The 26,096-nt window shown below is 43.8% G+C and overlaps 1 protein-coding gene and 1 non-coding gene across 7 annotated transcripts in view; both read right to left on the bottom strand.

The window, feature by feature from the left end:
* Nucleotides 1-531: 531 nt before the first annotated feature.
* The window catches only part of RBKS (ribokinase), a 73,315-nt gene continuing 47,750 nt past the window's right edge, over nt 532-26,096 (bottom strand). For 4 of the 6 annotated variants that reach the window (XM_059660255.1, XM_059660259.1, XM_059660260.1 and 1 more), the window contains one exon: nt 532-758. In XM_059660255.1, the coding sequence (XP_059516238.1) occupies nt 585-758 (174 nt within the window). In that variant the 3' untranslated portion in view covers nt 532-584. Of the gene's footprint in view, nt 759-2,875; nt 2,951-20,063; nt 20,187-26,096 lie in introns of those variants that run through there. The other 2 variants (XM_059660258.1, XM_059660256.1) reach the window with 2 other exon arrangements.
* Nucleotides 16,479-16,614, bottom strand: LOC132214099 (small nucleolar RNA SNORA21). Its single transcript, XR_009448194.1, has one exon. It is a non-coding gene; the product is annotated as a small nucleolar RNA SNORA21 (small nucleolar RNA).

The raw sequence follows: 26,096 nt of genomic DNA, 5'->3' as shown, positions 1-26,096 counted from the left end.
AAAAACTTAAATACTGGCTTAACCAGTGACTTGTCTATTCAGCACGTAGGCAGAATGTGGCCCACAGGTGGTATTTACATAAAAAAAAATGTTGCTGACACTTAAACATTCAAAGATTTCAATAAACATCCAAAACTTCTGGCTTCTCTTGCAAAACCAGAAGCTTTGACAACACTAAAGCCAAAGCTGAATATCAGCTGCCCCTTTTAGGAACTGCTTGAGTGGTCCAATCCATAACTCCCCATTCCCTTGTTTAACATTTTCTGTTCTGACTTGACCCTTGTCCACAACCTCTGCTAGTGTTCCTGACCTGTTTCCAGTAGAGTTTGCCAGTTCTCGAGTAGCAGTAATGTTTGTACAGGTCCCGGTCATGCATGGAGTCCTTACTTCTGGTTAGCTCTTGCATGAAAAGCAAGGAGATCAATCATTGTAAAGAAATAAATGAAAGCTTGAGGATGACTTAGTAAATGAAAATATTTGCAAAGAAAGGAGAAGAGGACGTTTTATAGTAAGCTGCTAATCAAGACTGGCCACCTTTAAGAACATTTTATTTCCAGGTATTTTTATGTTTGAGTTAGTAGCAATCAAAACAAATCAAGTGGCAGGTCTTTCTTGTATGGATAGGATGACTGTGTCCCTGCAGCCTGGACGCTGACTGCTGCGATGAAATTGGATCTCTTGAGCATTTCTTCCAAGGACAGATTTGGGTAGTAAGCCAGGTAGAAGGCCAAAGCTCCTACGAAACTGTCACCAGCACCCTGCAATTAAAAGTACAGTTGTGAAGATAAGCATGTAGTCATCTTTCCCCCAAACTTGTATTTTTAAAGTATTTAAGTACACGTTTGGTTTAGAATAGATTTAGATTTACAGGAAAGTTACAAGGATATGACAAGAGAATTTCCATATACCTCACACCCAGTTCTGTAAATACATGACTGTGGTACACGTGTCACAACTAATGAGATAGTAGCGATATATTATTAACTGAACTCCATATTTGATTGGATTTCCCTAGTTTTGCTTAATGTCCTTTTCTGTTCTAAGATCTCATCTAGAATCCCATATTACACTTAGTTATCACGTCTCCTTAGATTCCTGTAGGCTGTGACAGTTTCTTAGACAGTCTTCATTTTTGATGACCTTGATCATTTTGAGAACTGGTCAGGTATTTTGTAGAATGTACCTTAACTAGGATTTGTCTGTTGTTTTTTAAAAATATGTTTTTATTGATTACTAGAGAGAGAAAGGGAGAGAGATAGAAATATCGATGAGAAACATCAATTGGCTGCCTCCTGCATGCTTCCCCCACTGGGAATCAAGCCCACAACCTGGGCATGTGCCCTGACCAGGAATCAAACCAGTGACCTCTTGGTTCCTGGATTGACGCTAAACCGCTGAGCCACACCAGGCTAGGGCTAACAAATGCATTTTAAATAAATGAAATGTAATTACACAATTTCACTTTGAAAAATCATTCTGGTATTTAACAGCATTCAGGGCCATTTTCCAGTTTTTTCTAGTTTGCTGGCTTTTTTTTTTTGGACCCAAGAGCTTTCATTACAAATCTTGAAGCTATACTTCAGCCTTAATAGAGGCCTTGGCATGCAAGACTGTTTCGGTTGCAGCTGCCATATTTCATGAGCTGGGTGCAGTGCAGTGATGGGTACTAGAGAAGGAGTATAACCCATTGTGGATTAACGGCTAAATAGTGTGGCAGAGTTTATATTTTAAGAAAGGTTTTGAAGAAGCGCTCTGTGAAGAAGGGAGTCCTTATGGAATGAGACAGATTTATAGAGAGAAGGAAAGCCTGGAAGGAAGAAGACCTAGGAGGAGGAAGGAACAGAGTGAGCTCATGAGACAGTGAATGGCTTTAAGGAAAATGACATTTTCCCTTGTTTACACATAATGCAAACAATATTAAACTCGCCAAGCAGCAATAGTAATGCAGGTATGAATTCCACACTTTCTTTCCTCCCGTTAATGTTTTCTGAGAGTCTAAGCTGTGTCAGGCACTGCTAGGTGCTTTGCAATTGTTTGGTCCTTCCTGAAGGAAACAATAGAGAAAGAGACACACATGGTTCCTGCCTTCCCTCAGGTTACAGCACAGCAGTGCGACAACAGGTCTGGAGCCAGAGAAATTATGAGTTTGATGGAGAATGTATTATGAAAATATGGAAAATGCCACAAGATATGAAGAGTTATGGCAAACTCTAAGATTCCAAGTTTTAGTTCTCACATCATATATAAAATTAAATTCCAGATATGAATGTAAGAAATATGACAATAACACTGCCTCTGCCTGAGGCTACCTAGCAGGAGCTATGGAGAGATCCGCAGATTCCTCTTCTTTGTTTGGGGTTTGGAGGTGCCCAGATGAGGCCCAGCTGTGGCCAAATGCAAGCTGCTGTGGGGCCTTGGGCCTTCTTTTGGAAGTTCTGGGTCTCTCTGACCCAGCTGCAGTTTGTTAGGTAACTTTCAGATTGCATAGGGCCAGGCCTTTCATATGCAAAAGCCTCTGCGCACAGCTTGGGTGGGGTGGGGTCTCAGGGGATCAACAGGGTGGAGCAAACAGCTATGGCTGCTCCTCAGTCCTACCCTGAGAGGCCCCGGGTCTCAGTGTCCTGGTAATCGCTGCAAGCACCTCTGAGAGAAAGCCGCCTTGAGTTCCAACCAATGCCAAACAGTCCAGTTTCTCTCCGTATGAGTCTGGGTCCCCAGAGACTCACCTGGAACTGGAGTTCAGAGCAGTCGGGAGCTTGAGACTCCCTCCCGATTGAAAAAGACAACCATGTCTTCAATTGCCAGCCCTTTCCGCTTGCGCCTCTGTACCTCTGCACTTTACTTCCGCACTGCGCCTCCTCTGAGTCTCAGTGTGCTTTTCTCTTTCCTTCTAGTTGTAGAATTTCCACTCAGCCAGCCTTCCTGTGGTTCTGGATGATGTCTGTTTTGTCTTTTAGTTGTATTTTTGAAGTGGTTATGCCAAGCAGCAATTTCCGGTGTTTACCTATGCCGCCATCTTGGTTTCTCTCTCTCCCTTTTAATAGCTCATCTTCCTTTGCACTCCTCTTAGGACACTTGGGACATTGTACTATCCTGTGTACAGGCCTGCATACAGTCAGGGACACTTTGAAAACTAAGGGCAGCCACCACATCTCTGTCCCCTCTGTCTTTCTCACTGTGTCACTCAGTGCTTTGCGTTGACTGGACCAATTGGTCCTGTTCCATTGTGCTCTCTTCCAAGGTGGCCAGGTGACCCTCTCTGAACTGCAAGTCACTTTCTTTTGTCATGAACATGGAGGTTAGGTTGCCACAGCCAGAGCTACTTGATAGTCCCATTGTATTGAATCTGTTTATACCACAGGGCTTTCAAGTGCCAATAAATTACTCGGCTGTTGATTCACATCTTCAGTATAACTATTTTTAGACATAGGTATAATTTTTTTAATGGAAAGTGCTTTAAAAGTGGAAGCTGTATTGTATCACTATGATTTTCCTGCAAGTAAAGTACTTTCCAGTCAATCATTCTTGGAATAATGGAATCGTTCTCATTGATACAACATGATGGTTTTAACCTTTTACTGAAAATTATTTTTGTGCCAAAGGGGGTGATGGCATAATTCTTCTTTCTTCAACAGAAATACCCATGTGGCTACTATTCATTGTGTTCTCACAATGACTTCCTCTTAAGGAAGAGCTGCTCTTACAGAATGGATGTGGCATTCTGAAGTTCCTGCTCTCCCCAGGGCCTTCACACTCCTGAGTTCTGGGAAGTTCTGGTCTGTGGTACTGGTAGAGGCAGTTCCCTAGGACTCAAGGAGGTAAAATAACTTGCCCAAGGGGAAGATAAAGGTGGTAAATGGCAGTCAAGAGTGGTACCACGGACATCTGTGGAGATCCAGCAACAGAGCAGATGGAGAAGCTATTTCGGGAGAGAGAGACTGGGCTTTTGACTATTGCTTAAATTTCCCTGTTTCTCCATGGGAAGGGCTTATGTTTTCTATAGTGATGAAGAATGACAGGGACGAGAGAGTGAAGACCTTGAATCTCTAATGATTTCCCTCTGTATGGGGTCCCATTTTTTAAAGAAGAGAGCTGCCCTGGGCAGGGGTGAGGGAAGAACGGGGGTGCAAAGGAAGCAAAGGTTTTGGGAAAGAATACTTCAGATGAACAGCCAGAGTCCAACCTGGGTAAGGAAGAAAGAGAGGTCATTGGGGGATCAACAGGTCAGAAGAAAATGGAGGAATCTAAGGAAAGTGAGAGCAAGTGTAGGGAAAGAGGTGAGAGAGCTGGTTGTGGTCAGGGTAGGATGTGACGTTTATTCCCACAGAACTGAAGTAGTACCAGGTATTAACCATTTCCTGGGAGTCACCATGGGAGTGGGAGGCTGGAGTGAAAGTGAAGAGTCACCTGTAGGTGAGGGCATCTAGGAACTATGAGACTTGGTGATGGCTCATCCTACATGATATTAGCATTGGAATGAAGAGAAGAATGGTGATGTAGATGCCAGAGTCTTAGATAAACAGAATTATCAGGAAGGGAGGTCAAGGCTCTATAACTGAAGTGCATGAACCTCAAAGATGTAGGAGTCTCTACAGGACAGTAGAGGAGGGTGGCTGGAAGCTTTGGGATCAGGAGCAGCTTTCGCCTGTGAGTGCTGTATGGGGAGTTAAGGATATAAAGGAGCTTGCTTTAAAGGAAAAGGACAGCCAGAGGGCTTAGGTAGAAGGTTTAGGAAGGGGAGAGGCACAGAGCAGTAAGGGATTCTCCTGGGTTCCTGTGTCTCTCCAACCTTCCTTCTTTGTCTCTATCACAGGTCCCTCTTCCTCCTTTGGCACCATTGATACTGGTATCCCATTGGGTACTGTCCTGGCCCATTTCCCTTCTCATTCCCCATAATTTCTTGAGTGACTTAGTACTGTGCAGTTATAGTTTAAACTGTTATGCATACTCACCATATACATAGTGCAGACTTTTCTCTATCTTCAGGTTCATATATCTACCTGTGAGTGTGTTCCACCAGCCTCATGCACTCTAACTCAACATGCCTGATTTGAATCCATAACTACCTGAACACAGACCTCTGCTTACTTTTCAGTTTGTGGCAGCTCCACAGTGAAAATCTGGGGGTCTTCTGAATCTCTTTCTCCCTCCCATATACCTAATTAACCTCCACGTGCCAAGTTTCAATGTATATATTTCTCAAATCTGTCCTCTCATCTACATCCCTACTCCCACTGCCCTACTTCCTAGTCACATCACCTCTAGAGGACCACATTAACTTCCTAACCAGTCTCCCTGCCTCCAGTCTGGCCCCTTCCAATCCATTTGTGACACTGCTGTACATATGGCCATCTCACTTCCATTACATTCCAGAAAGCTCTCTGAATGTTTCTCATCTTTCTTAGGATAAAATTTTAGCTCCTCAGCATGGCACACAAGTCTCCGTAGTCCACTTTTCCAGTTTCATCTCTTCTTCCTGTTCATGTATTGAACTTTGGGTCTTCATTCACGGAGATACCTTGGCCTTGAGTCCTCCCTTGACTCAACTCAGGTATCAGCTAGGTCAACACATAGTTGCTGACTGGCACTCTATTGAAAGCACTGTGTTTCCCCTGAACCCAGGAGCCCGGGTTAGGAACCCTCCTAGAGACTCCTGTCCTTGGCCTTTGGTGAAGAGCACACGCTGTCAAGATGCCCTGGAGGAGGGATGACAATGAGACAGACTTCTGAAAGTCTTGGTTTGTCAAATTCCAGATGACAGAAAAATGGATGAGCTGGAAGGCATGATGAGTATTAAGTGTGGTTCGGGGGGAAAAAACCCCGTGTGATGAAATCAGGCGGCTACAACAGATCTCAGATGATCTTGCAAGAATTATGTCATCAGGAGGCTTCATTTGTTAGGAATCTCTACCCACACTGGATGATTCATCACCCAAACTGCTGAGGGACCCTACAGTTAAAGCCCTTGCATTCCTCCTCGATGTCTTAACGCATTCCATCTGACAAGTGGATCCCACTTTCTTTTAAAAACTTCTCCCTACACAAAGCCATCCAAAGCCTACACTGTGGACCTGAATTCCTCAGCCAGGCTTGTGGCTTTGGAGGCTGGGAAAAAGGCAGATGGGATGAAACATGACTAAATCTCAAGCTAATTTCTTCTTAAAAAAAGAATATTGCAAGGGCCTCAGGAAAGGCAGAGAGAACAACATAAACCCACCAGGGTCCCTGCTGCTATCCACCCCATGCAGGCAGGGCCACACCAGCTCCTGAGGTGGCTTACCCTGAGGCCAGCTTGGTGGCAAGCCCTGCTTTGCTCTTGCTTCCATGTTCTAAGAATGGGGCTTCTGCCTTGTTCCTGTTTGCAGGAGGTTGAGGCATGAATGTGTGGTTGGGCCTGGGAGAGTAAAAGTAATTCTTTGTCCAGGGAGGGCTAGTCATGGACTGGCAGGAGACATGGTGTCATGACCCCTGGGGAAGCAGCACAGAGGGAAAACAAACAAACCTGACTTAAAATCCTGCCTTCTCCCCTCTTCCTTAGCTGTGTCATCTTCTAAGAATGATAAATTCATTATCTTTACACCTACAGTGAAGCCCCTCTCTACATAGCGGGGAACATGTTTTCTCAACGGGGACAATGCAGTAAGTGGTTTGGAATGAGACAGACCTGAGTTGGAGCCCTGATTTCACCATTCTGGCAAGTTATTCAACCTCTCTGTGACCTATGAGGTAGGGCAGTTATAAATACTGAATTAAATAATGTATGTGAAAAGGCCTAGCCCAGTGCCTGGAGCAGAACTGTGTTTAACAAAGGTGAGCTAGACAGATGGTGTCATCTGGAGGCCCTTTAATGAGCTAATAATGTTTTTGAAAATGAAAGCCCATGACCAGGGTCAGAAGGGGCCAGACAAGGGTTCTAAGGAACAAGGAGGGTCAAGATTCTAGGAGATGATCCCATGGGTCCTGGGGGGAGGGCTTTGTTCATGCTGTGCCTGCCTTGTGCTCCCAGCAGAGTAGAAGGTTGAGGGCATCCAGGAACCCTCTTGCAGCCAGGAAGAGGCAGAAGCCAGGCTCCTGTAGCTTTTGATTACAAGGGAGGCTACAGAGTTCTAGCAATGGCCATCTGTACGTGCCAGGGTCTCTGACCCATTCCTCTCGGGGGGTAGGGGAGGTACTTTATGAGGTTATCAGGAGGACATTAGAGAAATGTAAGAGAAGAGTATAAAGGTTCAGAGCCTGTAAATCTCAGGCTCTCATGGTGGGAGGGGTGTGGAGGGGGCAGAGGAGAAGGAACAGAGGGAGAACAACGAGTGAGGCTTCTGGGAGAGGCCTAGAGCTGGGAGGGGCTGGAGGACGGCATGGGAAGAGGGTGACCTGTGCGCTGCCCAGGGAGAGGAGGTGTTGGCGGAGTCTGGAGGGTGGCGGGCAGACTGAACGGATGGTGTGGGGACAGTGTGACCTTGGAGAACATTTCTCTAGTCGTGTTGGAGCCTGAAGTTGGTGCTTATCCTAGTTAGTGATGGACACTGAGTCACCTGATTTACCTTCTCCGTGTGACTGACTTCACTACTCACTCAAGTATGAATAGAAAGAGAAAGACCCTGCTTAGACCCTTCGTTCTATCCAGTGTATGCATTCTCAATTGGGGCATATCTCCCCACAGGGGTGAAAATTCATTCTTGCAGGAGGTAGAGGGTAGTGGTGAAAAAAATCTTTGATACAATGATTTGTAGCTTTCCAAAGGGCCATGGTACATAAACAGATATAGATAGATGGAGAAATAGATAGAACATTAAAGTTTCATGGGAGAAGAGGACAATTAGGGAAAAAAAATCCTAAAATGCTCCTTGGGTTGAGTGGTGACTATGAAATAAAGGTTGAGGAACAGACAAGTAGAGCCTCTTGTCCCAAAGAACTGCCAGTATCCGGGGCTTCTGGTGAGTTACAAAGCCCTAACCAGCAACCTCTCAATTGTAAAGCACACTGGTCAGGGGTTGGTAGCTCCCTGCTTTGTTTCCACTGAGCCAGAAATTCCTACATCTCCCACCCTGTTCCTCTCTTGTTTACCTCCCTCTAAGGCAGCGGTTCTCAACCTGTGGGTCGCGACCATCGGAAAACACATATAGCATATCAGATATTTACATTATGATTCATCACAGTAGCAAAATTACATGTAGTTATGAAGTAGCAACGAAAATAATTTTATGGTTGGGGGTCACCACAACATGAGGAACTGTATTAAAGGGTCGCGGCATTAGGAAGGTTGAGAACCACTGCTCTAAGCTCTCCATGGCCACCAGTAAGTGATGGACAAACCCACACCCTGGAATGAGGGCTTTTACAAGATTAGAACTATGTGGCCTAGCCTGTCTTCTTCCCAAGGCAGGAAAGTGCAAAGGCCCTTTCCTAGGCAGACAAGACTGAGTGGTCTGTCCGATACACGTACATGAGCTACGTGCTGCTCACACAAGACGAAAGCTCTGTTTTACAGCTCAGATCTGAACATTTCTGTTTCCTCTTATCAGCACATACTTGCATCATCAGGATGAGATCACATCCTTCCCAACCTCAACCTTCCCTAAACAGATCCTTTTAGGAACATCATGATGGACATGAGAACCTTGTTTTCTTATCATTATTGTGTAAGTGCTGCTGACTTTTATTCTAAATAAATCTGTAGGGAACATGACAAATCACTATGTCATAAATGTCAATGACTTTGGCTTTTACCACTAGCCACTTTAATTTATTACATTTAAATTTCAATTATTAGGCTGAGATTGTCTCTTTTAAAGTACTCTTGTGATTAAAAGAAAGAGCAAATATTTTCTGCCTTATATTTCATATTAATTGAGTATGAAACCACATGCAGGGAAGTTTTGATGTGCTTTTTATTTCTGTCTTTTAAGTAGGCAAAATATTTTCCTTGGCTCTACAATTTATTAGCTATTTGATTAAAAAACAGCTTTAATGGAATCTAACTCACATACTGTATAATGTGCCTATTTAAAGTATAAAATTCAGTGTTCTTGACTACATTCACAGGGTTGAACAACCATCTCACAGTCTAATTTCAGAAAATTTTATCCCCCACCAAAAGATACCTTGTACCTGTTAACAGTCACTCCTCATTCATATTCTACCCCCATGTCTAGGAACCACTAATCCGCTTTCTGTCTATATAGATTTGTTAAATAGGCACACATTTTTTGAGAAAAATCATTTTATAGTCTAATTCCATAATTAACCAATAATTGAATCATAATTAACTAATTAGATTCATAGCTATCGCTTGATTTTAGCTGGCACTTTTTGTGAAAAGTGAAATTCATGTTGGCCTGGTGGGAACTATTTCGTTACTAAAACCTCATTCCCAATAATCACCGAGGCAACAGATTTAGCTTCCTTCCTGCCCAGATATGCTCCCTGGAGTACTCTTTGAAGTTTTTAAGTTAAATGATAAATGCACCAGAGGCTTGCTGTTTAAGAATTTCTTTGGTGAAGTTGTTAGTAAAGGGTAACCTTTAAGGTATAACGCTACATTCTTCTCAAGCACAGACACATGAACTGTTCTGGCTCGTAAATCATGGTTTCTATGGATTTGGTTTGCTTGAGGGATTTTCTTTTTAAAAAATATTTTTAAATGAAATTTACTGGATTTGTTGATAGCCGTTCTGACAGGTGTGAGATGGTACCTCATTGTTGTTTTGATTTGCATTTCTTGGATGATTAGTGACTTTGAGCATGTTTTCATATGTCTCTTGGCTTTCTGAATGTCCTCTTTTGAAAAGTGTCTATTTAGGTCCTTTGCCCATTTTTTGATTGGATTGTTTATCTTCCTTTTGTTAAGTTGTATGAGTTCCCTATAAATGTTGGAGATTAAACCCTTATCGGCGATTACATTGGCAAAGTGCTGGAGAGGATGTGGAGAAAAAGGAACATTCGTGCACTGCTGGTGGGAATGCAGACTGGTGCAGCCACTATGGAAGACAGTATGGACTTTCCTCAAAAAGTTAAAAATGGAACTCCCATTTGACCCAGTGATCCCACTGCTAGGAATATATCCCAAGAAAACAGAAACAACAGAAACACCAATCAGAAAGGATATATGCACCCCTATGTTCATAACAGCACAATTCACCATAGCTAAGATCTGGAAACAGCCTAAGTGCCCATCAGCAGATGAATGGATTAGAAAACTGTGGTACATCTACACGATGGAATACTATGCTGCTGTAAAAAAGGAAGGAATTCTTACCATTTGCAACAGCATGGATGGAACTGGAGAGCATTATGCTAAGTGAAATAAGCCAGTCAATGAAAGAAAAATACCACATGATCTCACTCATTTATGGATAATAAAGACCATTATAAACTGATGAGCAAAAATAGATACAGAGGCAGAACAGCATCGAACAGACTGTCAAACTACAGTGGGAAGGCTGGGGAGGGTTGGAGGGCGGGAAGGGGGGGTAAGAGATCAACCGAAGGACTTGTATGCATGCATATAAGTCTAACCAATGGACATAAGACACTGGGGGGTAGGGGAGCCCAGGGGAATGTCAAGCGGGGTGGGGGGGGGGAGGAGACATATGTAATACTCTTTGTAATACTTTAGGCAATAAAAAGAAATAAATGAAATTTACTGGAGTGACACTCGTTAATAAAATTATATAGGTTTCAAGTATAACAATTCTATAATACACTATCTGTATATTACTTTGTCTGTTTACCATCCAAAGCCAAATCTCCTTCCATAGCTATGTATAGGGTTTCTCCCCAAAATGTATACACACACTTTGAATAATTATAAATGCAGAATTTATTAAAACACATTTCATTTTCAAAATTGGGCTATCAGCTGTTAAAGTGTGTATACTTTTTTGGGGCCACCTTTATGTATTTTCTTTTAGGTTCTCTTTGCAATGATTAATATGTGGCAGTGGACACTTAGCTTCCTTCTCGAAGGCCATGACTCCCTCGCACAGGTCTGAGCGGGGGGTTCAGTACAGACTCACTGCTGGTGTGTGGCAAGTTCTGGGCACAAGAGCTTCAGTGCCCACATACATATGTGCCCTCAGCGATCATTAGAGATTTCCGTAGAAAACAGCATGTCTGAAAATGGACATATTTTTCTAGCCTCTTGTAGCCACTGACCAGGCAATGGTTTTCTTATTTAACACCAGATAAATCGGTGGGCTTAAATGGCAGAATCTGAGGCACATCCACCAAGGGGAGAATCAGTCATTATATAGTCAAAAAAAAAATGGACCTGGCTAGGCCTTCTCCCAACTCTGCCCTGACACAGTGCTCCTACTGCCAGAATCCTATCGGCAGAATGACATGATTGTCGCTTTTCCACAGTACTTGCTGGTTTACAGAGCATGTCTGTAGATGTGTCTCATTTTGAATCTCATTATAATCCTGTGGGGTAGATAGGGCGGGCCTTTCATTTTCCAAATGAGAAACCAAGTGTGAGAAGAACTTGCTCAAGTTCATGGGTAGGTGGCAGGAGTGACACCCCCTCCGTTGAAGGCCAGTCTCCACTAAAGCAGCCCCCTGGAGAGGCCATACATGTACTTCAACTTTGCTCACGAAGGTTTTGAAACTTCTGTTTTGGTATACCTTTAAGATCTGTAGCACACCTCTGACTATCCTCAACGAAGGCACTATTTCATCTTCTAAGTTAGTGATTCTCCAACTAGAGTGTGTTTCAGAATTGCCGGGAGGGCAGATTGCTGGGCTCCACCCCTCAAAGTTTCTGATCCTTAAACCTGGGGTGGGGCCCAGGACTTGTTTCTAATGAGTTCCTAGGGGATGCTGATGTTGCTCACTTTGAGAATCACATGCTTAGGAATTTATTTCTGGAAAGAGTGAATCTGTTAAAACTGAGTTTATTGATTAAGGTGTGGATCAAGCTAGGGAATTCCGTGATTGGCAAAAATAGTGGGCAACTATAACGCACACCAGCTCTAAAGGGCATTCAAATACGACCGCCACACACCTGAAGGTTCTGAACAATGGCAGCTGGATTGGACTGAATGCGAAGCTTCCCACCTTAACTCTTTTAAAGGGGAGAATTCTCATGAGTGTTTAGCACACGTGTGAAACGTTCATTATCAACCTTTTACTTTCCAGCTTTAGAAAAAGAAAAGGAGCCATGGGGGTGACACCCACATTAGAGAGAATCAGTTATGAAGGAAGAATTAATAGCTATTTCGCAGCTGAGCTAGTGAGACTGGTATGGCAGGGGTCCTTTCTGTGCTGCAACCATGATGGGTGGGGAAGATAAAGGGAAAATTTTGACTCTTCCTACTGACTATTCTGCTGAGATTAGAATGGAGAAGGTGAAAAGATCTGATTTTGGATGCCAAAGATAAACATGCAACATTTTACAGGGGAAAAGAGTTTCAGCAAAAAAGAAAAACGAACTACATTAGGTACTTAAGCTGGGAGTCAATCCTTCCTGTCACAGCAGGGAAAAAAGAGGCGGAGGACTGCCTAAATATTGGTTCTAATTTTATTTCCAAATCTACATTACATTAAACTCTCCTTGTACTCCTCTTTAATTTACAGCAACTGCTGACACAAATTGGTGTGCCTTCTCTTCTTTGACATCAGTATTTCTCTTGAATTATGCATTTTCATCTGGAACGAGGTTTGTGGGGCTAAAGCCTTCTTTCATTTAGATGGATGAAAACAGAGAGGGGTCAATGGGGGGTCGAGAACAAAATCAATGCGGGGGAGGGGGGATAGAGATGTTCAGGGCAGCATTTCACTGCCCAAAAAGAGTGTAAGTGGTATTAAAAAATCACACTATATTGATTAAAATTCAACTACAAGAGAATAAGAAAAACTCAACTAAACTTCATCCCAGAACTGCCAGATTCTCCAGTTATTGGTGCCCAGAAGTATTTAGTAATCATTTGTAAGAGTACAGATGATCATAATAAGTGTATCACTTCAATTTGATTTAAAATTGAGTCAAAGGCAAAAAAAACCAACCAGCTTGCCACCGCGTGTTTCGCCCATCCCAACCCACATGAATGTAGATGGTTGTGGGTTCTGTCTCCGAGGTCAGCACCACGGACTGACGGGGCTCCATTATTGGTAACAAATGGCTCCTGGTTCAAGTCAGCAATGTTCAGAGGTCATTTGTTGGATCCATCTGGGGCCTGACTTTGTGTCTCAGTGTCTCAGGGTCCACTCTCAGCTTCTGGGTTTGGATGGGTTCTGGGGTGGCCAGTCATACCAGTATGGAAATGGGGCATTTTGATGAAGCTGTAGACATATTGTCTCAATATACTAAATAACATACAGAACAGATATCTCTTAGCTCCCCCCATTTCTGCACCTCATGTCATCCTCAGTTCCAGCCTCGGCTTCACCCTGTGGTGATCCTCCGCCATCTCTGAAAACTCTCCATTTTAAATGTTTACCCATCTCCCACTCCACCCCGGAGTGGGAACCGACGATAAGGTAAAGCTGTTCGCTTTGTACATTGCTTGATAGTTTGGAAAAGAGGAGAAGTTTATGTTTCAGTTATAATAACTTAGTGTAAAAAATGTTCCCCAATCAGTATGGCCACATGAAAGCAGCTCTGGCATAATGTGCTTTGGCTGAAACTGGCTGTGGCCACAGCATGTCGTGACATCATTTTGCCTCCAGTGTCGCTCCAGTGTGACCAGTGGTTGGCCAGCCCAAAGAGCACGTGAGGGTCTATTGTCAACCTGGGATTTGGCCCTGCTCTGGCAACCTGCGAGTGGGGGGACCCTGGGGCCCAGAGCCCAGTGGGCAGCCCTTGCCCCTCTTCAGGATCAGGGTCAGGGCTGACGTGCTCAGCAGGCGCCACTGCCAGTCACAACCCTCACAGCTCTTCTGTCTGGCTGGCCACAGAGAATGGCCTGCGGAGACTTAAAACTGGTTACAAACCCCATTCTGGCCAAAATGTCTGTGGTGGGCTAATTTATTCTATAATTTAAAGAATTCCATTATTAATGAAAGAGAAGGAGAATCCTGAGTATGAGCTAACACTGGAATAAAAAAGGCCCATTCTTCAGGCAATATTAATGGGAGCTTTGTATATAAATAACTTTATATATTGGTGAATAAATGGCACTTAAAACTAAAATGTCTGTTAGTGATTCACTGGGTTCTAAAGACTAGCCTTGTCTTCTGTGGTCAGCGATCTTTCTTCTTCGTGACTCCACTATTCTAGACAGAAAACAGTTAATCCAGTATGATTTAGTATCTCACAAATGATTCCGCTGAAATATTTTCTGCCAAATGTTCATCTTCTAACAGCTGCTTTTTTTTTTTTATTTCAGTGAGAGGCACTTGAAATAAAATCATTGTTCTCTGTGAAAATTGCATGCGAAATAACCCAGAGCTACCAGATTATTACACGGCAAAGGCATTTGATAATATTAGCACCAACCGCAGGTTCCACTTCTGCTGATGCACAAAATTTTGAGTAATTAGTCATTGCACAATATTATACTTATATCCTTTTTGCTTGAGCTGTTAGGCCACAAAATCAGCAGGCAGTTGCTGTTATAAAAGGCTTCTCTGGGTTATTTATAATGTGCTGCTTCCTTACAGTTGCTGCTTTGCTCTTGGGTCTTGGGCCAGGTCTACACAGTAAAAATGAAGGAAGGAACTGAGCGATTGTTCTGGGGCTCTTGCTGCTGAAAGCTGGTGTGGATGATTCACACGAACTGTGTGTGCCTTGGCTGGAATACCTGGTATTCCTGTCTACACAACTCAAATTCATCCCAAACTGGCTCATTTGTCACTTCATCGGGGGAGAGCCTGTAGTTACATGAAGTTACTTCTATTGGGAGTAAACTAGTGTCTGCACACAGGTGGTAGGGCGAAATACCAGAACTCACGTTATTATTGACTTCAAGCGCAGGATAAATTTCTGCTCCAAATGCTTCTCTGTTGCATGGATCAGTGATTCCCCAAAGAGTCAGCCAGGACACCCAATGGTGTGCATTTGCCATTATTTCATTTCATTTTATTATTGTAAATTACTTCCTGTGTCACCTGCAGAATCCCTGATGATAAGAGCTGTTTCTAATGGGAGTAGATCTTAACTCTTAGGTGAGTTGGGGCTCAAAAAAAAAAAAATGCTGATACCCACTGAGACTGGTAGAATGATCTATTTGTTTTGACCATGAAATAAACATCTTACTTATGCCCCCAACACCCACCTTTTTAAAAATGAAATGAACTACCATTGTGTCCTCTGAATTCTTAAGAGTTCTTCAACCCACTTCTCAACATCCCATTACCACCTCTCTAGTCCAGGCCATAATCTCTCACCAGATCAGTGCAACAGTCTATGGACACTTCTTCCTGCCTCCTGTATTATAATCTCCAGAAGGTCTAGCATATACCTAGTAGGGATTTCAGGAGAGGATGGAGAAAACAGGGGGGAGTTAAATAATAATTTGGTTAAGGTTTCTCAAAATTGATGAGAAACACAAATACTGAGATTCAGGAAGAACAAAGTCATGAGCAGTATAAATAAGAATAAATTCAGATCTGGACTCACTATAGTAAACCTGCAGAATGGCAAGGACCAAGAGAAATTCTTACAAAATAATACTACTCTTCTGTTCAAGTGTCCTACAAGCTAGGTTCTGATATAGGCTGACTCTTCATAGCACTAAACTCCTTAAGCAAAAAGGTCATATTGTGTTTGTAATGTTTTATTTATGAAAAACTACCTGAAGCAAAAATAGCAAAAAGTTAAGAATTAACAAAGCTGGGTGGTGGATCCATGGGTGTGCGTGATATTATTCTTCATACTTTTCAGTATAATCAAAACATTTCATAATTTAAAAAGAAGGAAGGAAGGAAGGCAATCCAATTGGCCTTGGGACTACTGAGGGAAGTCGTAAATGTTAAATCTTTGATGCAGTCTGTTCACTTACAAAGTAATCTATGCAGTTAGATCTCACGTGCTAAAACTAAAAGTTAAAGCGAGGACTAAGTAGGGAAAAACATTATCCTAACTGGGAACAGAACAGTTATGGGGAAGTCATCTAGCAAACGTAACCATGCTTTTCCTTTTCCCAATTTTGGTTTATTTTATTTTATTACTAGAGACATTGAAAGGAAATTAATTAGAAGGTGGCCGGCAGGGTGGGACTGGGCCAGACAGGTCGGACACGCCCTGGAGCCAATCTCCTGCAGTCCCTGGTCCTTCCCCGGCCGGCCGCCTCACATGGGGTGGTGCTGGGGCTTGAAGGGCGTCTGGGGAGTGAGGGAGGTCCCTCCGGCAGGTGGGGTCCCTTGGCCTGGAGTGCAAGAGGGCACTCTGCAAAGTTGCTGTCGCTTGGCAGCTCCTGTGTTGAGCATCTGCCTCCTGGTGGTCAGTGTGCGTCAAAGCTACTAGTCGGGCGGTCGAATGGTTGGATGGTCACTTAGGCTTTTATATATGTAGATTATTTTCCCCACCCCAAGGCAGGACACCTTGTCACACCACCCATTGAAGCAAAACAAAACAACATGCTGCCGCCTCACCCAAAAGTAGTGTTTTTACTTTGCCCTTTCTTGACGGCTCCGTGGGTCATTAGCAAAAGGCCCAATGAGTGCTTTTAAAAGGGGTCAATTTTAGTTTATTTTAACCAAAGAAGGAAAAGGATATAAAACTTTCAGGTTTTAGAGAATCTTTTAGGGGAGATGTAATTCACCTAACCCTTGGCCCCTCTCTCCCCCAATCACACAGCCTTTTCAGGAGTTATACTATAGTACAGGGCACTCCTCTAGTTTTTAAAGGAATGGGAGGAGGAAAAGTGAGAGTGAGTAGTCGCCTCTTTACACTGTCCCACTATAGCACGTTCTACTCACACACACATGCACACGTAAACACATGGCATTCATGCCACTAACAGTTTAGTCACACGGAGCATGTCAACACGGATAACACACCACTAACTTACAGCACATACTTTCACACAGAGGAGACAGATGCTCACCAAGCTATGAACGACACCCGTTTTACTCATTTCCTGTCCACCTCTATCACCACTGGGCATTGAGGATAGTGGGCACGGCTCCTGCCCACTAGGCTCTACGGTTTTCTCCAGATGGTTTTTCACGTCCTCGTAATTTCAGGTCTACCCAGGAGATACCGCCACGCAATGGGAACCACACAGAAGACCTACAGTAGAGTCCCGAAAGCTCTGCTCCCCAGAGTGTGACTGCAGCGGCCAGGAGCAGGCTAGAAGCGGCCACGGCTCCTGCCGGGGTATCACACTAATAGGAGAGATTGAAGGCTAGGCAGAGTGGGGCTTAGGGGCAGGAGCTGAGAGGAAAAGAAGTCTTAGTCGTAGATGGGTGAAAAGCTGCCACAACCCCTACCACCCCTTCTTACTGGGAGAGGGACTGTTTCCTGTCTCTTTAATTAGGTGCTATCTAGGCCCACGGAACACCACATTGAGATTTAGATTTTGCGGTCTTGACTCTGCTATGGTTTAGAGTTGTTGTTTCTCTGCATCCTAACGCCACCCCTCTTCTCTTCTTTTAGTCCCTGGCCATACTTGAGTTCCGAGGCAGGGCAGGGATCCCAGGTGTCCTTGGGTGTCCCTAAAATGTACTGCCCTGGACACGGGTTGATGCATGTCCGGTTCTGGCTGAGGGACGGTACTTTAGGAAAATGGAAAAAACAGCTTCGTGTTTGGCCCTGTTTCAGTTCCTCAAAGTGAGGATGACATTTCTGGTAAGCAGTGACAATTAGATTTTTAGAGCCCTGGGTTTTCAACTGCTCCCATGCAGGATTAAGAAAGATAATGTAAAATATTTAATTCTGCCTGATTAGCTAGTAAATGAGGTGATGTGCTGAGGTGGAAGTAATGCAATAGAGCTAATCTACCCCCTAACCCCCCGGGGCATGACAGGTGCCCTGCGCCTTGTCCATCAGTCTCTCTAGCAATTACCTTGTCCTCTGTCCTTTCTTTATAGCCAGAGAACATTTTGTCGTCTTCATCTTTTCTGGCAGTAGGGTCAGCAGAGTTTGCAGATATCTCATCCATTTATTGACATAATTCCTAAGGTTAAGAGGGCTATTTCAGAGCCTCATTGGGGTTTGCTTTATTTTATGATGCCAACTTCAGAGATGTCATTTTCCCTCTGTAACTTATTATTATTATTATTATTTTTGGCCTGGCCTTTCTATGACTGCAGGCAAAATAATCTGATAGATTTTTGAAACAGGAAAGTAGGTAATTATTTTATTTTCAAATCATTAAAAAAGAGCATTTTTTCCCTGAGCTTTATTCTTTCCCTTGGCATATGCAATGTAGAATTTCAGGAATATGAGGAGTCCTGTGGGTCCTCTAGTCCCTGGAGAACATGGGCTCACAGTGAGGCTGAGGAACTCTCTCTCTCTCTCTCTCTCTCTCTCTCTCTCTCTCTCTCATACACACACACACACACACACACACACACACACACACACACATACACACGTTAACTTTCTCAGAGGGAACTAGAACGCTGTCATTTTTTCAGGAGGGCCTGTTACTATATGCCCAGCATTGTATTAATCATTGGGGTTGCCCCCAGAGAACTTTGAGCTGGACCCTGGGGATGGCTAGGAGTTTGCGAGGCAGGGAAGAGGAGTGTTTTTTTTTCTTTCCTTAAACTACAGAGATAGTTTGGGGACGCGAAGAAAAGAGGAATTACCTTTCCCTCAGCCTCTCTAGTTAGCATGTCAGGCCCCTAGTTAAAGAAGCTTAATGAAAAGATGATTTGGCTGTCGTCTCTAAGGGTGATGTACCTCTCCTCTAGGTTTGGCCATTCAGTGACAAGAATGAATGAGCGTCATCTTTGCCAGACCCTGTGATATCTGGGCTGGCATGATCCTGCCACACTGCTATCCAAACAGTTCAGCTCCTTGCCCTATATAGGAAGATGTGGGAGTTGGACAGGAGTGGGACCTGGGTTTTCCTCCAGTGAGGTACAGTGAGGAAAGTCATATCCACTCTACTCAATGGTGAGTGAGGCAAGCTCCTGGTACATGCTGCCTGGTACTCCCAAGTGACCCAGGGAAAATGAACAATCAGACACATAGGGACCTATTAATGAGAAATAACACGTACTGAGTGCTTATGTGGGCCAACCACTGTTTTTAGGGCTATGCATGGGTTATTGCATTTAAGTGAGGCTGCACTGTATTGCACAAAGCAAGCAATGCCTTTGCCAGATCTGGCAGCTTCTGAAGATCGAGATAAATGAAGCAATTATAAAAGCCTCTATCATGACAAGTGACAAGGCAAGTCAGTGGGGGAAGCCCAAATACCAGGAGAGATTGAAGGCCAGGCAGATTGCCACCAAATCAAGAGGCAGAGTGGTGTGGTGGAGGGTATAGGGGTGTTAAAGTGGGGCATACATACAGACAGACAGATCTAAAATCAATTCCTGGCTCTGCCTACTTTCCAGCTGTATGACTCTGGGCAGGTTATTTACCTTTGGGGGTACTGTTTCCTCCTCTCTTAAATGGGCACGAACCCCATCTTGCTGGGTTGTTATGAACATGTGAGATAATGCATAGAGTCCAGCCTAGTGCCGGGCACAGAATAGTGCCTGCTTTTCATTATTAGCCAGAGGGTCCTCATTTCCAAGAGTCTGTAAGAACCAGGACTTTTAGAGGTCAAAGATGCTCAGAGATCACCCATTCTAGACACATCACGTTTGGGTGCACAGCCTGAGCCCCAAGCATGCTGAGTGCTTGCCCACAGCAGCCTGCTAGTTATGGCTAAGTCAGGGTGAGAACTCAGGCCGTCACCCGCCCTTGCCCACTGGGACCGATGATTTCAGTTAAACCACACGCAAAACTCTCAGAATATTTCACCAAAAGGTGGTTTAGGCTGACCCTGTTAGTTCACGTCAGATCATTTCCTCCTGCAGAACAGCTGTTTCAGTATTCACTTTAGGTCACTTTGGAAACACATTTATTTGTTTCTTGTGTATGTTAGTCTGATTGAGCCACCATAACAAAATATCACAGACTGGGTGGCTTAAACAACAGAAATGTATTTCTCACAGTTCTGGAGGCTACAAGTCCAAGATCAAGGTGCCAACAAGGCAGGTTTCATCCTGAGGCCCCTTCTCCAGGCCTGCAGGTGGGTTAACAGGAACCTATCCTTGACAGCAGCTCTGATGGCTGCAGGCCAGACCTCAGGATGAAGGGAATACAGGAGAAGTGACCTTGGAAAGCACTGGGTAACCCATCAGCCCCAGTCACCACCCTCATGAGTGCTTCCATGCAAACTTAACAGAAACTGTTTCCACTTCCTACTGGCGCAATCTCCACTTGCTGAGCTGAGTCTCAAGCCCCGAGTTGTCCCTTGGGGGGCATCTCTGCAGCTAGTGCCTCACCAGCAACTGTGAATACTACAGGACTCAAATATAATAGAAAGAAAGGGGAATAAAGAATAAGTAAGAGAATCCCCCATGCCCCTGGTTTTGATTACTCTCAGCTTACTTATATACTGTTAATTATGATGATTTATTACAAAGTGAGTGATTCTTGAGAAGGCAGATTTAGCCTGTGGGCAAAATTCTTAAAATCAGAGTATCTCTGTATATTCTAGGACATAACCATTTACATGTAGGAAAGCAAGCCTATATAATAAAAGGCTAATATTCAAATGGACCAAATGGTGGAATGACCAGTTGCTGTGACACTCACTGATGCTGAGTGTCAGGGGGCAGACGCTCAATGCAGGAGCTGCCTCCTGGTGGTCAGTGCACTCCCATAGGGGGAGCACTGCTCAGCCAGAAGCTGGACTCATGGTGACAGGAGCCTCTCCTGCCTCCGCTGCAGTTGGACATTCCCTGAGGGCTCCCTGAGGCTGGGCTGGGCTGAGGGTCCCCCCCTCTCCCCCGCCAGTGCATGAATTTTGTGCACTGGGCCTCTAGTTTATATATAAGAAATATTACAGAGCCTATAGGCCAAGGATAATTAATGTTACAGCATATTATATCACACTAGCACAATGATCTTAAAATATTACCATGCTTAAATGTGTAGCTCTGACTATGAAGTGATTATTCTGTGCAACCGTGAATACAAGATGTCAAAGCCACCACCCTTCAGGTTGGAAGGACTGGAGTGACATGACTACCATGTCATTTTGAGACTGAGATTCAGACAACGTAGAGATGGGAAGAGACACATCTGTCATATCTTCCAAACTGAGCTGAGGACATCTGCAGCTACTGCCACCATCTCACTCTAGTACACGGGAAACATAAAAATAGAAGTGATGCATCCAACTATTAACACTGAGGCACACTGAGTACAGCAAGCAGTCCGCAGAAGCACCGATGGAGAACAGGAAATGGCTCCTTCTGGGACAGGCCGTCGGTCTCAAGTGGACAGGGTGCCAACCAGATGTTCCTATCATCCATCCCATCCTGATGGACTTATTTATTTAATGTTTTCCAGCTTTGCTGAGGTATGATTGGCAAATAAAAATTGCCTGGCCAGCATGGCTCCGTGGCTGAGTGTTTACCTATGAACCAGGAGGTTGCTGGTTAGAACCAGGAGGATGCACATGCCTGGGTTGCGGTCTCAACCCCAATACGAGGCATGCAGGAGGCAGCGGATCAATGATTCTCTCTCATCATTGATGTTTCTCTCTCTCTTTCCCTCTCCCTTTATCTCTGAAATCAATAAAAATATTTTTAAAAAATTGTATCTATTTAGGCTGCACAACATGATTTTTATTTATTTTTATTTTTTTTAAATATATTTTATTGATTTTTTACAGAGAGGAAGGGAGAGAGATAGAGAGTCAGAAACATCGATGGGAGAGAAACATCGATCAGCTGCCTCCTGCACATCTCCTACTGGGGATGTGCCCGCAACCCAGGTACATGCCCTTGACCGGAATCGAACCTGGGACCCCTCAGTCCGCAGGCCGACGCTCTATCCACTGAGCCAAACCGGTTTCGGCGCACAACATGATTTTTAAAAAAGTGTGTATGACAAGGGATTACAGCCGTGGGCAAACTACGGCCCGCGGCCGGATCCGGCCCGTTTGAAATGAATAAAACTAAAAAAAAAAAAAAAAGACCGTACCCTTTTATGTAATGATGTTTACTTTGAATTTATATTAGTTCACACAAACACTCCATCCATGCTTTTGTTCCGGCCCTCCGGTCCAGTTTAAGAACCCATTGTGGCCCTCGAGTCAAAAAGTTTGCCCACCCCTGGATTAGGAGGAGGGGAAAAGCGAAAAGGTTACAAACCGACTGAGAGCAGGTAACACCCTCCTGACAGGAAAGTGAAGGAGCCCATTTGTTCAGAAGAAAATGCCTCCCTGGGAGTTCGCACCTCACCACGTCAATTATCTCCTCTTTTTCAGACTTATGAAGAGGCTGAACAGTTGTGTGCAGCACAGGCAAGAATTTCAATAATGAGAGTGCCGGATGAGAGGACAAAGATAGCATAAAAACGCTGAGGGAGATTCCACACCCAGAAAATAACTAGCCTTGGTTCCTGTGTCACCTCCGCTCTACTTGGGGGACACTGAGCACCCATTCAGGTAGGTTCAGTAGAGCCATTACATGGGAGATTCCTCAGCACAAGAGCACCCATTCTTTACTGAGGTGCCTAGATGGATAGATGGATCGTGTTGTTACTTTTTTGACCTTTGTTTTCTGAATTGAGATATCATTCACATACCATAAAAGTCACCCTTTAAAAGTACAGAATTCAGTGGTTTTTAGTATATCCACAAGATTGTGCAACTATCACCATTCCAGGACATTTTCATCACCCCAAAGAGGAACCCTGTACTCATTAGCATCACTTCCCATTATCCCCTCTCCCCAGATACTGCCAACCGTCAACCTACTTTGCCTCCGTAGATTTACCTATTCTGGATATTTCATGTCAATAGAAGCGTATACTATGTGGCCCCTTTTGACTGGCTTTGTTTACTTAGTATAGTCTTGGATGTTCATCTGTGCTATAGCACGCATCAGTGTTCCTTTCTATGGCTGAATAACATTCTATTATATGAATCGAAGGGGTTCAGAATAGGCCTCCTCAAGATGTGCCACTTTGGCAGGCACATCATTTTTTGACCCGAAGACAATCAAGACTCTGTGGGCTCATGAGAAAATTTTACTCTTCCTTAACGAATTTAAATTTGGGGCCTTGCCCGTAATAAGAGTTGTTACCAAAAATAACTTTGGTATTTGGACAAGCCTCTCATTACTGAACATATTGCTCTTCTTATCCTCCTGCGAATGGCCTTCCTCCCCTCTGAAGCCCCAAGGTGCCCCCTCATTCTTAGCTCATGTGTACCTCAGAACCTCTCATGTATGTGGGGTTCCCATACATGTGTAATTAATTTTGGTTATTTTCTCTTGTTACTCTGTCTCATGTTGATTTAATTATTAGACCAGCCAGAAGAACCTAGAAGGGTAAAAGAAATTCTCTTACTCCCCCGCAGTATATTCCACAATTTGTTTATTCATTCATCTGTTGATGAAAATTTGGGTTGTTTCCAGGTTTGGGCTGTTATGAATAATGCTGCTATGAATGTTCGTGTATAAGTTCTTGTGTGGGCATATGTTTTCATTTCTCTTGGGTATATAGCTAGGAGTAGAATTGCTGGGTCATATTGCAACTAACTCTAAATTTAACTTCGTGAAGCTTTTCCAGACTGTCTTCCATAGCGGCTACACCATTTTACATTCCTACCAGCATTTGCTCGAGGGTTCCAATTTCTCCACAGACTAGTCAGCACTTGTTATTATCTATTTTTGATTATAGCCATCCCAGTGGGTATGACATGGCATCTCATTGTGTTTTGTCACTTAAAAAAAGAATCAGAGCCCTCCATATGCGCAATTTAAAAAGATAGGACTTAGAGTATAAATGCTCCATCTCTCTCCACAACCATTTCCACTAGGCAAATACTTTAAATTCTTTTAGCGGTTTCTTCTGCTGTTTATCTCCTATTTCTGGTAATGTGCATTATACCGCTATTTTGAAAATCTGTTTTTGATATTATCTCTTGAATTCCAACTATGGAAGATGAGCATTTAGTTCTCTTATCTTCCCCCATGTGCACACAAACACACACTCACTTTTTCTTTTAGTCTTCACAGATTATGATTATAATCTCCATTTTTAGTTAAATCAATAATTGGAACTTATACTGTTATGACTATAAATTCATAATCATGTGGTGTACTAAGATTTGCTTAATCATACTTTTCCCCTTAGACTCCAGATGACCGAGAGGAAAAATTAAAAAAAAATTTCCTCAGTTTTCTACACAGTAATTTACGAGTTCATCCTCAAATTATGGACATATTCAGATATATGGATATTTTACTATTTCTCCCCCCCCCTTTTTTTTTCTGGGACACATTCCTCCTAGGGCCCTCATCTGGACTGAATGGCTCTGAGCTCGCTGCACAGCTGCTTCCTGGAACTTCCCTTCACTTTCCTTGACTGCACTCTTCTCCTATGTTGCATCGCCTGTTTCTAGATCCCATGTCTTTCATTCTTAGTTTTATCCTTCAGTTTACAATAGCTTATCTTCCAGTAGCTTCTTCATTCCTGTTTCTGCTTTACTGCGTCTTTTGTGTTAGACATTTTCTAATGTACCGTTTTAATTTTCTTATTTATTTTAGTGTTTTTTTTTTTGTTTTTTTTTTAGTTCTTGTCCTAGTGATTGCATTGGTGATTCCAATTAACACCTTGACTTAAAATAATCCAGTTATAACTAAACTAGAGGCCCAGTGCACAGATTCATGCACTGGTGGGTCCCTAGGCCTGGCCTGCGCCCTTTGGCAATCCAGGACCCCTCGGGAGATGTTGGACTGCTGGTTTTGGCCCGATCCCTGCAGGCCAGGTTGAGGGACCCCCACCGGTGCACGAATCGTGCACTGGGTCTCTAGTATGCATATAAGATCTTTGGTTAATCTCTTCCCACCCTACTCCCTTTCCTCTGAGATTCATCAGTCTGTTCCATGTTTCCATGCCTGTGCATTGAGCGTCTGTCTCCTGAAGGTCAGTGCGTATCATAGCTACCGGTCGAACAGTAGGCTTTTATATATATAGATACCAACCTAATTCCAATAGCATACAGAGTTGTTTTTGGATAGTTTCATGCTACCAAGGCATGAAAGTTGTGTAATTGAGACAGAGCACGTATGTATGTGCCTGTGAAACCTTCAATTTACTATCTGGCCCTTTATAGGAAAGACTTGCTGATCCTGATCCAGTGCCCTGACCTTCCTGATCCTGTTTTCTATCTCCTGCCTCCAAGCATTAAGCAATATGTTCCTCCTCTGAACTTTCCCTGTGTTTCACCTTTGGACTCTCACTGTTTCACCTTTCCAAAGCCTAAAAATTAACTGGGAATGCTTAGAAACCACAAAACAAAGCAAAAACTTCCTTTGTGCCCATCACTGTATTTAAGATGCTCAAAGTTGTCGTCTGTCGTGATCTATGCAATCCCATCCTTCAACAGGAAATTACTCTGAGGGTTATTACTATTGATTTGAATCTGAACATTTCCCAGGGTGGTTTCTTCGTCATTTAGTCTCAGCCCAAACAGTGCATTTCCATACGAGTGTTCTGTGGTAGCCGGGTGGTTTTTGTCTGACCAGCACCCACTTCCTATCCTCTGATAAGAGTTCTTTGATTTTTATGTGACATCAGAGGTGGGATGTGATGTTGGGCACAGTGTGGGCAGGAAGCTTCCAGGGACCCTCACCGGAGGGGGCCTGCCTGAGCTCAAAGCCCACTGCCAGGCAAGCAGAGCTGACAGGACTCGGGTTAACCTCTGCATTCTGCCATACTCTGGAACTTTCTAATTATGTGCACCCAGGAAGTCCCCTTTTCTGAGCTGTGCTTCTGGTGCTGGTGAGCAAAAGGAGTCCTGACTGACAGCCTCTGAGGCTGAGGCTGAGGCTGAGCCACTGCTGGGCCCCTTCATTTCATGCTCAGCAAGAGAGGGAGACACGCTTCTGCTTTAGTTCGGGACCTGGAAGAGCTGTAGTCGACTGCAGGGTCAATTTCAGAACTAATAAGAAACCTCCCCTGTCCATCTCGA

Source organism: Myotis daubentonii, chromosome 12 (genome assembly GCF_963259705.1).
Source record: "Myotis daubentonii chromosome 12, mMyoDau2.1, whole genome shotgun sequence".
Lineage (NCBI taxonomy): Eukaryota > Metazoa > Chordata > Mammalia > Chiroptera > Vespertilionidae > Myotis > Myotis daubentonii.
This window is presented reverse-complemented; position numbering and strand designations above follow the sequence as displayed.